The sequence below is a fragment of the Nothobranchius furzeri genome, chromosome 14 (assembly GCF_043380555.1).
Source record: "Nothobranchius furzeri strain GRZ-AD chromosome 14, NfurGRZ-RIMD1, whole genome shotgun sequence".
NCBI classification, from domain to species: domain Eukaryota; kingdom Metazoa; phylum Chordata; class Actinopteri; order Cyprinodontiformes; family Nothobranchiidae; genus Nothobranchius; species Nothobranchius furzeri.
The window spans coordinates 28139835-28155565 of record NC_091754.1 but is presented as its reverse complement, the minus strand read 5'-3'; the positions used below and the strand labels follow the sequence as shown (position 1 = coordinate 28155565).

Below are 15731 nucleotides of genomic sequence, written 5' to 3'. Positions count from 1 at the left end.
CATCATTAGCTTCTAATTAGACGTGTGATCTGCTTGATTGTCTCTTTGAAACCTTGATCACCAACGATAGACAGGGGTCTCATGTCCGTCACTAACAAGTTCAAAACTGCCTCGGTCAGAACGTTTTCTTGTCAAAGTGTGTATGTTTTTGGTTTTGTAACAAACTCGTCCATTGAAGAGGAGTGCTTTTAGAACACTGTAACATAGCAGGATACAAGAAATAATTAGCGATTGTAACGTTAGAGCAAATATGCGACATACGTGTGCTAAAGGAAATCATCACTACTGTTGTTGCTCGCTATTGATATTAGTAACTCCCTGATGATGTTAGCTGCTAACGAGAGATAATTAGCTTCTAGAGGCGACTGTCCCCTTCGTTCTTCACCTTCACATGCTTTCCTTTAAGGCATTCATGCATCAGTGTTGTGCTCCCATGAAAGGAGAGTTCCACTTTGCAGATTTCATACTGTCCAAGCTTCTCTTTGACTGTAACTTTGTAAAATGCTCCCGAACGTTTGAGCTACGTTGCCGGTTCACCATCATGTTTTGTTTGTCCGGTTTTGCAATGGCTGACCCAGATGGTCACTTCTACAAATGTGCCTAAAGCAGCAGAAGGTGCCACAGCAGGCGTGACTGAAAAAAATATGTTTCATAGAATAAACAATGACATCGACAATTTGTTTGTCGACGTCATTGCAACTAATCGGCAGCACTATTAAAATGCTTTTGTTTTTCTGTTTTATGAGAGGAGGACAGCGTATGTCAGTATCAGTTTATACCGATAACAGAAATTAGGACTCAGACAATATCGGTGTATCGGATATTGGTAAAAAGCCAATATCAAGCATCCCTAGTTTTTGTTCTGGTGGATTTTAGAGAAAGATCACTCTGACTGGAAGCTGCAACTATGATCTGTTCCAATTACATATTTACTTGAAACTGGACACCTGAAATCTTGTTTTGCTTGCACCCAAACTAGCTGTTAGCTCTTTCTCTTTCACCAAACTGAGGCCATTCAGGAACAGGAGAGGTGGAAAAGAATTTAAATTTTACACAGAAACACACTTCAAAATGGCCAGAACATCAGTTTATCCACAGTGCCTAATTAAGAAACCTTCTGTGTGTTTCATTAAATTCCATTCATGCGCCGACCTGCAGAGAGACCATGTCGGGCCTGTACTGCCGCCTGATGCCGAGGTCGTACATCAGGAACTTCAACGTGTCAAAAGCCTGTTCTTCACTCATGTGGAGCAGCAGAATTCCAGCCACAAAGCTGACACCCTGGCAGTAGCCAACCTGAGAGAGGGGGAGAGAGAGTGAGTGCACATTATGTATTGATCAAAACAGAGAGGCCTTGCAGTAATCCACTGAGATTAAAGCAAAGAGGATTACAGTACCTCTGTATCCAGCAGAGAGTAGGCCTTCAGGAGGTTGTAGAGGGACAGCTGACCTGCTCCAAGCTGAGCTGAGAAGTACTGGTGGGTGGGGAAGGTCCGGCCTGAAGACGGAGACACGTTTAGATGCTTTCACCATGAAATAAAACAGATGCACTGGAAAAAAAAATGCACTAACTAAACTATTACAAGGATTTTACTCTTATCGTGTTTGTTATAAATCTGTAAATTAAATCCTGAAAGCAGGACAATAATAAGTGTTGGAAATGTTGCCCCATGCTCCACATTTCCTCATGTTTACAGTCTGTTCTGGAAACATTTACTACCAGAACACTCAAGAGACAAGAAAACCTACCCTGCTGATAAAAACATTGCTGGTCACCACATTAATCCTATAAATTTGTGAAAATATCTGGGAATTCAGCTTAAAAGGTAACTTTCATTCGCTGTTTAAATTTAGCTTCTGTTTAAATAATTAAAACCAGCCAAAGGAATCAGGACACTGTTTCTGTAAGAGTGAGACGTGAGAACCTAGATCCACTAGGATGGCATGCTGCTGCGCCGTGAGCTGCTTTAGCAGGTCTTGGTAGGGGGTGTCGGGGGCTTGCTGCCGTTGAGGAAGCCTGTGCTGCAGCCGGTGCTGGTGGGAAAGGAACAACCACACCTCCCCACGTCTGCTTTTGGGAACTCCTGCACACAAAGATCAACAGCTCATCAAAAAGACATCCAACATACACTTTTAAAAAAGATTTTCCATTTGTTGCATGCATGTTTTTTGAGGGGTTTGTGGCAGAAAATCCCCACATGCATGAGAAGAACGTGCAAACACTCTGCTTCCGGTCAGTAACAAGATGGCGCCTGTGCTTGGCTTAGCCTCAGTCACCGGCCACTTTTTCAAACTGTTCCCCACTAACCTCCTCTTTTCCACCTTGCTCCTGTCTGCGATCCTCTTCAGTAGTGTCCCTGCTACCATCTCCTATGATCGCCAGAGTCTTTTGTCCTTCCGTTCATTCACGATCGCCCAAGATGCATCGAGGACGTACCTCCCTGTTTGTTTATCTGAGTGGCGCACTGCCCCGGAGCCAAACAACGGTCCCAACCTGCGCGCCTCCAGCGATGCTTATCCGGTCCCGGGAACACGTCGGAGGAAAAGAGGTAAACGAGCAGGAATCCAGGTGAGAATAAGACTTCTCTTAAAGTGTGGTTTATCTACTAAACATCGGCGTGATCTTCTAGCTTCTTGTCCTTCGTTTGGCGACTTGAGCGCCACTTCCACATTCCCGCCAGGCCGCGTTGTGGCGAGGTTCATCCGTCCAAGTTTTTTAATGTCGGTTTATCCTCATTCCTCCGTGGTTTCTCCTCCTGTTCCCTCCATAAGTGGTTTTTATAAACACTGTGGATCTAACCCTGCTAATTTATGTCCACTAACTCCAGCTGTCTCTGTAGTTTCTGATTCCTCCTCCTCACTCAGCATGGCTCTATTAAATACCCGCTCTGTTAACAATAAGTCCTTCCTGCTCAATGATCTAATTCTGTCTAAAAACCTGGATTTTCTGTTTCTGACTGAAGTTTGGCAGCAAACATCTGATTATTCTGGTCTGATTGAACTCTGCCTGAGTGGTTTTTCTTTTCTTAGCCAGCCCCGGGGTTCTGGCCGTGGTGGAGGCCTAGCTGTTGTGTTCAGAGACCATCTTCCATGTAGCTCTACAACCTCTGGTCATGCAAATTCCCAGGCAGCCCAGTGCTGCTGCAAAATGCACATAAACTTATTTTGAACTAACATTTCTTATAATTTACCAGTTTTGAATATTTAATACTTGGTCAGTTTACTAATTTTGTGATTAACTTTAATTAGAGTTTTACACTGAGCAGTACACACAATTAGGATTTAACAGCTGGATTAAACTCGGTGTTCAAAAACTCATTCGGTTTCAGACGTTTTGTGCATTAACTGATGTTATGAGATTTTATCATGAAAACGAAGTGGAAAACGTTTAGATATCGACCATGAAAATCATCCCAAAATACTAGCAGCACAAGTCGGCCACCAGCTGACCATGCCGGTCAACCTCTACTAGCAATAGCAACATGAGATCTTTGGTAGCAGCATCTTCTAGTAGTGCCCTAAACATTTGTGCAGTCAGAAGAGATTCTTTCTTATTTACTTTTGGTACTTTTGCCAAAGATGATGCATTTCTCAATTTATGTTCTCCTTTCTTATCTGCATCTTTGCAATAAACCTTTGTTTACATGTGGAAAATGGGTGCAATGGGCCATGGAAGAGTACAAATATTATTTTTGATACTCCTATCAAGACCTAAGGTATGAGTGTGGGTCCTCGTTGGTGTGGACGAGTCTCACCTTGGCAGAGTGCACGGTAGATTTCCTCCTTGTCCTGTGGGTTTGTTGTCCTGCCCGGAGCCGTGAGTTTTTTCTCCCACAATGCCTGAGCTTCCTGGGAGCACTGGCACACTTCCTGATAGTTGAGTTTCACTTTGCGGATGTGGAGCTCATCCCGACTTGCTTCATGGCAATCATACGAAAAGCAGAAGAAAACAGCACGGTGAAAATCTTTGCTGTCCTCGTTTCCACTTTCATAAATCAAAGTGTACATTTGTAAAAGACCTCATTTGATCCCCGTGAACCTTTAATCTGGACTCACTAATCAGAAACCTGCCATGTAAACACGCAACACAAATAATCCCACCTTACTGCGCCAAAGTTATGAAGAGGCTACATGGACATGAGGAGGAGACACGGAAGGATAAAAGAAAGACAAACGCCATGAAGGACGATCATCCCTGAACATGCAAACCAAAAGGAAGCTGAGTGAACGACTAACAACCAGCCACCAGAAGTCATGCAAAACCTCCATCTTGATCCCAAAGGCTACGTTTGACTTGGCTTACCTTCTTTAGAAAACAGTTATTCACAGTAAAGTCCTCAGACCAGCAGTGCGGTCACAGTTTCAAACAAAAGAAGAGAGACGTGTTGGTTTTTAAGTTGGAATAAAAGTAAAAGACACTTCCCAAAGCAGTTTTTCTACATTTCGGTTGTTTTTACTATATAATAAACATTGTTTCTGTTTTACTGGTCTGAGTTGTAAAAATTTTCATTATTAAGTTGAACATTTTTTAATCTACACACAATTTTCTAAGATAGAGTAACACTCTCAACCTGAAAAAAAAACTCTGTTATAGACACGAGGGAAGAGAAGTGCCCGTAACCTGATTTAAACTCACCTTCTAGTCTCTGATTCTCCTTTTCCATGCGCAGCAGAAGAATCTGCTGGTGGATGGCGGTCTTCCACAGAGCCCGGTAGTCCGCCGCTGTCCTATTAGGCCTCTTATCGGACGGTTGGTCGTGCATTGGGGACAGAAGACGCCTTAAATGGTCCAAACCTGGTTCTGAGGGATGGGGAGACAGAGGCAGCAGCTCTGTGGTGTCAGAGTGGTCTGCAACAAGAGCATGCACAAATAATAATTGGAAGAATAATGTTAAACAACACAACAGAGTGTGCAGCTTTTCCTTTAAATTATGGCATTTTTATTCTGCACTCTGCTCCCAGCGGTAATTAGCACCTGTTTTAGGAAAGAAAAGCACAAATACACCAAATTGCCTATAACAGTACATGACATTAGGAACTCTCTGCCAGCAAAACACACGTCATTACTGGGAGCATGAAACTTAATCAGAGCTGGATGGTTTAGTAAAAAATTTGTAATAATTAAAAAAAAAAATTCTTTCTCTTTATTTTCTCGCCATCTTTAAAGTAGCATTGTGAAAGGGGCGGGTGGAGCGGAGTGGAGTGGAGCTGATGCTAGTGTGTAAGTGGCATAAGTCTCTGGGTGACCCCATATTAGACGCCGTTGGCGCTAACACATTAGCGTCAGTTTGGTCTCTTATGGTGCCTTCCGGGACCGGAATTTGGTTTCACACACAGGTCAGATTTGCGTTTTCGGTGCCAAGACGACACTTTTTCTCAGACCTTCTCCCCAGCGGTCAGACTGGGACCGAGGCGACACCACGGACTGATTGGCTGGCTGAAATTATGCCTACCGCCTCCGATCTGCGAGAATAATGAGCCAGCGGGGGGGTTCCCACATGCGCGATTCATTTTCCTGCTGGATACTTTTGCATAAACATCAGTCTGTAGCACGGAGCAGCTGTTCCAGAGCAGCTGATCAGTGTGGGAATGGGAGAAGGAAATAGCTGTGTGTGTGTGTGTGTGTGTGTGTGTGTGTGTGTGTGTGTGTGTGCGTGTGTGTGTGTGTGTGTGTGTGTGTGTGTGTGTGTGTGTGTGTGTGTGTGTGTGTGTGTGTGTGTGTGTGTGTGTGTGTGTGTGTGTGTGTGTGTTCTCTGCATCGGTGCTTGCCCCGGCGAGCAGACAGCTGCTCAGGGCAGAAATCAGTGTGTGTGCGTGGCACAAGATTATGAGGACACACACAGTAAATTAATAAAATAATGTGGTTCCGAGTCTCCAAAAGAAACACAGCTCATGCCCGCCTTTGTTAAAAACACCCAGAAAGCTCCTAAAGGCCAAAGGTCACTTTGATACATCTAAGTCAGGGGTGTCCACAACTTTTCAAGACAGGGGACAAAATCATTAAGATAAAATGTGATTTTATTTTACTAAAAAATTGTTTTATTTGTGCTGTTCAAAAAAAGGCCTAATATATATATTTGTAAAAATCTGAACATAAATATTTTTAAAAGTGTTGATCTACATCAGCAGCCTGCTGGAGTGAGAAAATCCCACCAATAGAAATGCCAATGGGCCAGACAAAATGTCTCAGAATTTGGACATGTCTTGCTGGGAAGACGGGGGAATCCTTTGGTCAAGTTGACCTTTTCGGTGCCGCTCATCTGTATGAACAATATATCAACACGTGTAAAACAGTTCGAGGTTTTTTAAATAAAATTAAATTCCATGACAGTGTCTTCAGATAAGTTAAACAGACTTGTTTCCAAAACAAGCATGGAAAATTAGCTCCAGCTAAGCTGTTTGCTTATAAAAAACTCCACATAGCGCATAATTTCCAGAAGTATTAGAAGAGAAGTGTTGCCACACCTGTGTGCTGCATGGATGTAGATGGCTTGTTCATGGGTGACGCCACCCTCAGGAAGATCTTCTGTCTCCAGGAGACCCTGCGCGGGGTCTGAGGAAGACCTCCACTCAGCGAGTCATTGCTGCAGCTAGACAGGGTCCGTTTCCTGCCTTCTCCATTATTGCTACAAGAGAAGACAGCTGAATCAGAGACACCCGATGAACGAGTCAGGTATCCTGTTACACCAAGCCTCTTTGAGCAGCCATTTGTAAAGGCAGCCACCCCTTCAACACACACAGCAGAGGAAACCTCACACAACTGAAGGATTTACGACAAAGGGTGAATTCATGGGGACAAAAAAAGCTGATTTCCAGCATTTGTGTTAATAAAGCAGAAGTTAGTGGTAGAGTAACCATCAGCTGAGGGATGGCTGTCACTTCTGGCAAGGAGGTTTGCTGTTTGTGTACAAAAAAATCCAGAAAAGTAACTGGTTCATAAAACATTTAATACCTTAATTATTTAACATGTCAGAAAATCCATAAGCTAAAATTTTATCTACATTAGTTTTCAACAAATTCATTCTAAAGAAAACCATCCTGTGTAATAACAGATTTTATATTTGTTATAAACAGAACCATGACATTATTTAATGAAAGAAAAATAACAATTCAGGTAGATTTTAAAATAGAATGTTTTAAACAGATTGTTTTATTTTAATCATTTGAAGTGTTCATGTGGAAGGGACTAAATGGAAAATTAATGTCTTATTGCAGATAGTTATTTGAACAACCTCAGTTTGGGGAAACATAGATTAGTTCTGAGTCAGGCCAATTACAAAGACTTTCTGTCTGATCAGCGTCAGCCTGACGAAGTTTGCAGCCGCAAACGAAACGTTGCAGGTAAATAAAACCTTTCTGTGTTTTAAAAAGAACTAAAAGATGGAATTAGAATTTCAACACGGCAAGAACACACCAAAGATTTCTGTCTGACTTTTATCTCAAATGTTTAATAGCAGTTTGTGCAAATATTAAAGGCACAATCCAGAATTTTCCCACTTTCAGGAATTATGAATGATTTTCTAGAAATCCATAAGAGTCTTATCCTGTATTGTGAGATGTGGCAAAACATTTTTTTTTTGCTAAGCCCATAGAGCTCCATGCAAATTCAATCAACCGCCATCCAGCATTAGCCAATAGCGTTGGACATCCGCTAACGTACAGCTGTCAGTCACACAGCAAGTGCTTGAGGACATACCTGGACAGTAAGTATTTAGAAAACACATTTACAGTATGAATAAACAACACAATGTGAGAACAAATGTAAAACCATGTATTTTAGCTCTATTGGCCAGCTAGAGGTGTGCGTTCGTGAACGATGGGCGTTGCTTTCAGACAAAAATATCAGTCGTGACAACGGTTGAAGGTGCAATACATTTGTTAGCCTCTAGATGGTGACGTCAGATAGACAATACTCCAGATTATAGCTTTAATTAATAAACTTCTACACCTTCATCATTTATACAGAATGACAGACATTAGCTATGGTGCTAGCATCTTTAGCACTTCAGGCTGAAAAATAATGAAAGTTAAAATTAAGAGTAGATGTTACTTTTGAAATACAGCTGTGATTTTAAAATAATCACAGTCAGAATAAAATAAACAATATAAGCAATAAAGTTTCCATAAACTTCTGGGGAACGTTTGATACTTCAGGAGTTTCTTCATCTAGTAACAAATATCTTTCCTGTGCTTCTTAGGCCCTGTCCACACGTAGCCGGGGATCTGCCAAAACGTAGATATTTTTCTACGTTTTGGCCTGTCATCCATACGAAAACGGATCTTTTTCACACGAAAACGGATCTTTTTAAAAACTCCGGCCAAAGTGAAGATCTGCGTTTTCTCGGTTTTGGGTGTCTGCGTGTGGACAGACAAAACCGGAGTTTTAAGGTCCGCAACGTCACTTTCCGTGACAAAAAATGCTGACATCACGTGTGCGACCTGTGTTTACACTAGCCGACATCGTGGATGCCCTCAGAGCTGCGCTCGCTTTATCTATTGTCCAAGCGCTTTTTGCTTGTTTGTTTTTGCAAGCGGAATTACTGCTCCTTGCGGAAGACCACAGACGAAGGACGAGGTTAAGAACGGGGGAAGTACTGCCGCCTACAGGCCTGGCATGTCCTTAACAATGTATTTATCCGGGTACGTGTGGACAGTTTTTTTTAAACGAGGTGGTGTGGATGCAAGTTTTTGGAGGGGCGGATATTCGTTTTTCAAAAAAAAAAAATATGGCTACGTGTGAACTAGGCCTTAGTGGTGCTGCAAGCTGTTTACAGCAAGAACAAGCAGGCTGAGATCAAGCATCAACTTAAAGAGACAATATGTAGTTTTTAACATTAATTTCTGGAAAAATCCATCAAAATGTTGTTGAAAATGAGTTCAGTGATGCCCAGTTGTTGAAAAATATTGGCAGCTTTGTAACATCTAACCATAAAAATCAGGTCTAAAATGCATGGGAGCAGGTCTAAGTCTCAGGGCGACACCATATTAGATGCCATGCTTCCTTCTACGGGAGCCCTTGAGGACAAAATGCATTTACTGATTCGTAACAAACTGTTATAAAACTTTTGTCATTCTTAAATGTTGTTGTTTTACACATTTACCTCTTCACTTGTTGCCAGTGATGAAAGGGAGTCTGATGTGCTCATTATTTTGCTAAAGTTTGCACTCCCCAGGGCTTTTTGACCCTAATGGGCATCCGTTAGTAAGGTCTTAACACAAAAATACTGCTTGATTGCAACGATTTAGGTATCTACTGCCCCCTATCGCCAGGGAAATTACACACTGTCACTTTAAATACCCACAGGTGAAATAAACTGGATACAACATGTCATTTGAAAACGATTAGCAGTAAGAGATCTCAATTTGAGGTTAATGCACCAAACAGAATCACATGTTGTAAGATGCATTTATTCTAAGTAAATTTGACTAAATGGAAATATTATATTCAAATTATAAATGCCTAATCTAAAAGAAGTGGTGCAACACAAGAAGATAAACAGCAAAGACGTTTTTGCAATGATCACTTTTAGCTCATCAAACAAATGACAGATAGACGTGGACTAAATTGTTGGAACACTTCAGTCAATGAAAGAAAAACCCACAATGGTCACAGAAATAACTTGAATCTGACAAAAGTAATAATAAATATAAAAAATTATGACATTTAACCAATGAAAGTCAGACATTGCTTTTCAACCTTGCTTCAACAGAATTATTTAAAAAAATAAACTCTGAAACTGGAACTGGGACCTGGGCTAAAAGGAAAGGTAACAGCAGTTTTATTCACATCTGTAGAAATAAAAACAATTTTTCTCTAAATAGATCAGTTGAACGCCCACCCAGCCTGATCATTTGGGCACAAAGAAACAGGAAGTGACCCTGGATTTAGATAAATGTCATCGACTATCTTTTACAGCTGCTCTAGTCACACAACTTCCCCACTTTTTCTAATTCCTCTTTAAACATCAGATTTAAATAAACGTTTTTCGATCATTTAAAGTCCTTATTACCATGCAGTCCAACTAAGGGGATGGGCTGCAGTCAGAGTAAAGAGGAGCAATCACCCACAATGCATCAGTGCATCTCATTCATAATGGAACGGTTAACCTTTAGCATCTGCCACCTCGAAGCCCAGATGTCGCACGCCTCGGATCGTCTTGCTTTTGTAAAAAGGTTCTACCTGCAGGTCTCTGTGGGTGGGCTTTGCAGCAAAGTTTAAGCACAAACATCACAAAACTGAAGATGCTGTGAAAAGCCTTCCTGAACGCATCATAAATGAAAAAGTCAGGAAAAAATTATAAGAATCAAATGTAGTTAAAAAAATCAAGGAGTTTGCCATGCTTTAAATTCCCATGCAAAGTCCAAGAAGCAAAGGCCGTATCAGCATCCCCTCTGGCTCGGAGCCAAGCAGGAAGCCGGGGGCTGCAAAGCTAACGGATAAAAACAAAAAAAAAAGGCTGGAAATTGTTTATTTATAAAGAAAATGCTTCTGAGGATTGACAGGAAAGAGAAGCTGGGTGTTAGAAGAGAGCCAACATGTTTAACGGCCGCTGCCATCAGACCCCGCCACACATTTTCTCACTGAAGCTTAAATCTGTGAAAGGGGGGGGGGGGGTGCATCTGAATGGCCCCCTCTCACCTCTTGGGACTCCCACCGTCTCCCAGTGAGCTCAGTGAGCCCAGCGAGCCTTGGTAAAAGCTTTTCAGGAAAGTGGGAGCAGAGAAGGAGGAGGGGAGGCTGAAGGAGGACTCGCTCTCCGAAACACTGCGTGTCCTTGAAACAGCCACGGGACTGGGCGGGCCACACATGTAATGCCCACAAATAAAAACAAAGCGTTACGCAATGGACAAAAAGTTTCTGATGGGAACACACACACACACACACACAAAAATAACAGGAATTCATGAGGGATCAAAACAGGAAAACTTGTGATGCTATTGTTTTAGGACAGCGGAGCAGGAGGTGAAGGGATTTGGGACTGATCAAGGTGCTGCAAATAGATTACATTGTCTGCACGAATCAAAAGGTCAACTAAATATTTAGTTAGCGTTAACGTGATTGGGAGAAATGCACAGTTAGCGTCAAGCTTATCTTCAACAAATACAGAAAAGACTAATTCAATCAAATGAGCCCCTGCAACTCCTGCAGAATTTGCTGATGCACAAAATATAGGAAAAGAATTTCACAAAAACACCGCGACTGACTGTCTCCAGTTCAGAAGCCATACCTGGTCTGCAGCAGCTCCGGGTTCACCGACTGCTGTCTGCGGAGAGGAGCCTGTTTGGTCTGACTGATCGGCTGGCTCTCGAAGGAGATGCGTTTCCTCACCGGCGGGTGGCTGAAGGTGTGAGCGCGCCGGCGGAAGTGCTGTCCAGATTCCAGGTCCTCGTCAGGAAAGGCAGGGGGAGAACCTGGAGGGGAGTGACCAGGAGACTCCTCATCCTGCTGAGGAAAAGAGGAAGACATCAGCCGATTCATTAAATAAAACACCCGTTTATGACATTTCAACTGAAACAGGAAACGCCCGTGAAGCCTTTAAAAGTTAAACAGCCTCACCTAAGTAATCAAATCCCGGGTAAGACTCTCCAGGCTCAACGTTTGAATTCAGAGTACTAAACTCAGTTCCTCATGCCTGCTGCAACTCCCACATCTATTGTATTCTAATGGACAAAGCCCTATGACTCTGAGTATCACACACTATTGGTGGGGAGGTCTTTACTGATACGACACAGCATGAAAAACCCTCCAATCTCAACTCATAATGCCTCCAGAGACCTCCCTCTTTAACTTCTGTCACGACTCGGGCCATGCTGGGACATTTGTGCTGCTTGTTTCTATCAAAACTGCTACAAGATTTAAAGCCAATGACTGCAAGCATCTAAATATGTTTGCCAACTAACACGTTGTGAGTTTTAGGGAACTCTACAAAAGTAGATCTGAAACGGTCCGGTGACACATGCGGTGCAGCAGGCAACTGGAAATCCTGAGTGGGGTTTCCTGCCTGCTTGGACATCACATCCTGACAGAATCCCCACAAGGCCGCTCATGAATGTGTTCACAATGAAAACAACTCGATCAGGGGCCTCATTTACTGAACTTTGCTTAGAATCATTACTAAACTCTACAGAAGGTCAGCAAAATGAATTAACTCATTTTCCGTAAGTTTAACTCTGCGTTCGTAACGCCTGCTATCCAAATCACACCCTCCCTAGAAATGTGCGTAGCTGATTTTGGATCGTGTCCCGCCTCCTTTGTGCCACAAATGGTCAATGCAAAGCACTTTATGAATACTCTACATTTAAAGAGCAAGTCACCCCTTACAAGAAGCGTACTTCACTCCCACTTCATGTTTGAAAAATGCAACAAATGCTGTTGCCTAGCAGACCGAGAGGGTGGAGCCACTAACAAATACACACACTCACGACATTGTGACATCATAATGTACCAGTTTACATCATAGCATGCCTCTTAGCCAATAGCGGTGGCAGATTTAAATTCAAATGTAGTGAAGAGTTTTTACCTGACAACGGCACAACATTGACAGTTTCAGGCAGAAAATTTAAATTTTACCTAAAATGCACTAAAGTGCAAAACTATTGACTACACGTGTCTGCAGCATGATTAGACATGCATTTATATAGTTTATCAGAAAAAAATTGTTGATTTGGGGGTGACTTGCTCTTTAAATTAGCCGGCTGATTTGATGGGTAACCATGGCAACAGAGGTTGAAATCGGGGCGCTTGTGAATGACATAGACACGGAAAAGGTTTTATTGGCTCATAGCGACACTGCTCTGTTCTAGCGGTGGGCTGTTGAACGGCTGCATTATGAAACTCTGGGATCGCTGAGATATTCCAAATCTGATTGGAACGTGAGATGAAATGTTTTGTTTAACCCAAAGAAGCAGGAAATAACATGCACATTTCATTGATTCAAACAAATACCAGCCTGCTGTTCAGCTAATTCCTGCTGGAATGAGTCTTACTCCACCCACACTTCCTGTTTGAAAAATGCACCACAAGGAGGCGTGGCCAGGTGGACTGAGAAAGCAGCGCTGAAGCAGTGACTAACAGCATAACCTGAAGAGGACACATATTTGATTTTTTTTATTTTACAAAAGTTGCACTAAAATGCCAAAATAATGACTATGCATGTCTACAGTACTATTAGACCCTCACTTATACAATTTATCAGCCAGAAAATGATGATTTAGGGGTGACTAGCTCTTTAAGGAAACCCGACAGGCGCGCCGGTGCCTGGTTTGCTGCAGTGAAAAGTTTAATTTACAGTTTGGGTCTCCATAAATTCATCATTTAATCATCTCACCGTCTGCGTTGCGTTGTCATGCATACTTTTTAGACCACGTTTTGTGCCTCAGAAAGTTTTATGAACGAGTCTCCCGGTTTTAAAAAATGTAACAGAAAGGGATTGGGACTTTTTCAAGGCTGTGTGGTGGAGATAAGCGCTGCATCTATAACAATGTGCTCTTTGGTAGATCACTGCCAGGGTTCACCTTCACAGATCTATAGTTTGGTTTCACTAAAGCAGCCGCTTGACTCCAAAAGCAGCTGCAAACAATCAGACTTACTAAAAATACATCATGAGGACTTGTATAACTTTAACAATTGAAAATAGCCAAACAGATCTTGTATTTCATCTCTTGGCCACGTAAACAATGAGCTCCTCTGGCTTCAGCAACACTGATCAGAGTCAAAGCCTCTCCTGCTCTGGGCAGAGCTGCAGCCTGACGGCAGAAAGTGAGAATTCCCAGAGTCCCACTCGACTGAAGTTCCGTGAAGCCTCGTGTTTCCCTCTCAAGGACACTTACTCTTTCAAAGCTGCTGATGCTTCCCATGCTTCCCAAGCGACCACGAACTCGGCTGGCGCCCTGGTGACACATTTGATGGAACATGTGAAACATCAAATATTTAAATAAAGGCAGATAAATGTTTTCTCTGGGAATAAAACGGCATAAAATGAAGATGAAAAAGAGAAAAATTGGCTAAAAACAGGACAGATGTTTCCAGACTTGAAAAGCATCCATGGTGCCATTGTTCATCTAAGTCTCTGAAATGATAACAGATGGCAGCAGAGACCTCTGATTGCCTGGATCCATCCACCGTGGACTTATTCTGCCGTCTCACCGGCAGATATGGGTCACTCCCAATCCCCCGGAAGACCGTGACACAGAAACAGCAACCAAAACAACCAGACCGGGAGGCAAAAAGCCGCTCAGCATGGTGGCTACATTCAATCAGCGGAGGGGAAATAAGAGACAGGAGCAGCAGCGGGAGAAACCAATAGGAGAAACTAAATATTTCCAATAATATTATTAAAAAAAACAAAGCAGGAGTCTATTGTGTAACATGTTGTGAGCTCAGACCCACCCTTGCAAAGATGTTTTCCAGAGAGCTGGTGAGCGATGTGCGAGCTTTGTTCTTGAGAATGTCAAGTTTGAAGCGACTGCCTGTGGCTGTTCCGTCTCCGGCTGCTGCTGCTGTGGAGCTGTTGGCTGAGGGCTGACAGACAGAAAAGACTCATCAGGCGTTAATAAAACCGCAACAATGGTCACATTAAAGCCTAAATGTAGTAAACCAAGAGGCAGGTGGTCTTTTAAGGGTATTTTTTACACAGTTGATCCTAAAAACCAGGCTTCAGTAGAACTCTTGAAAGTCCCTGGTCCTTTCTGGAAAAACACTGCAGCCCAGAACATTTGGTTCTGTGAAATGCTTCATAATGCATTTCTCCTTTGCCCATTTATGCACTAATGCATCAAGCAACACTCTATCATTAACACACTGAGGGGTGCAGTGGGATGAGTTTGGTCATCCACTAACAGAAACAAGGAAACAGCAAAATAAGAAGCAAGCAGGGAGTGGAAGGGGTCAGGTGGGATGTTGAAACACACAGATACGGGCTAAAACGACATTTTTACATAATTTTCTTGAAAATCCTCGGAAAAGACTAGAATATGATGAAAGATTATTTAAATAATTATTTCTATTCCTAGAAAAGTAGCACAAAATGAATTTGAACTTATTGTTCCAATAAAACATTTGAGACTTTTTTCTGTTAGATTATTAAAATTACTTATGCATAAACGTTGAAGCCAATAGCCACTGCTATTCTACTTGCAGTTCTGTTAAGTAATTATTTTTTTTATGCAGCAGCTTTAAAAATACATGCTAATTAGAGATGCGCCAAAAGGTTTGTTGGTCATAGACACGATTCCTAAAGCCAAACACTGGCACAATACAGAAGGGTGGTTTTTATCCGAGTTTGGAGTGTTTATAAAGGTAGCAGAGACCAACATGGCTGCAAATGCGAGTTGTGCATAATATGTGCCCTTTAAGAATTCAACATGTAGAAATGTGTTGGCCCAACATCGAGTAGTAATAAGTGTGCTGCCTGCTGAATGTGACGTGTAGCTAATCAGATAGAGAGGTGGCAGAAAAACGATGCAATCTTCCTTGTCCACCATGTTTGTTTATTTTTAAGTCACATTTGATCTTAAAAAGATGTGTAGTTTTTACCTATTTTTTATATCTCTGGAAATTTCCACCAGAACGTTGTTGAAAATGAATAAGATGATGTCCAGTTGTTGAAAAATATTAGCGGCTTTGTAACATATAATCATAAAAATCAGGTCTAAAGTACAAAGCAGCAGGTCTAGCACCTTTTAGGGACGCCATATTAGACGCCATGTTTCCTTCTGGCTCGATCGGGGTC

At 42.2% G+C, this 15731-nt stretch overlaps 1 protein-coding gene across 6 annotated transcripts in view; it reads right to left on the bottom strand.

Moving 5' to 3' along the window:
* tbc1d4 (TBC1 domain family, member 4) overlaps positions 1–15731 on the bottom strand; it is a 47463-nt gene that overhangs the window by 12913 nt on the left and 18819 nt on the right. For 2 of the 6 annotated variants that reach the window (XM_054746744.2, XM_070544051.1), the window contains exons 11-20: positions 14390–14521; positions 13831–13890; positions 11229–11446; positions 10640–10792; positions 6466–6626; positions 4637–4849; positions 3756–3917; positions 1926–2084; positions 1398–1498; positions 1153–1296 (exon numbers count right to left, since the gene is read on the bottom strand). In XM_054746744.2, coding sequence (XP_054602719.1) covers positions 1153–1296; positions 1398–1498; positions 1926–2084; positions 3756–3917; positions 4637–4849; positions 6466–6626; positions 10640–10792; positions 11229–11446; positions 13831–13890; positions 14390–14521 — 1503 coding nt within the window. The remainder of the gene's footprint in view (positions 1–1152; positions 1297–1397; positions 1499–1925; positions 2085–3755; positions 3918–4636; positions 4850–6465; positions 6627–10639; positions 10793–11228; positions 11447–13830; positions 13891–14389; positions 14522–15731) is intronic. The other 4 variants (XM_054746746.2, XM_054746745.2, XM_015966009.3 and 1 more) reach the window with 4 other exon arrangements.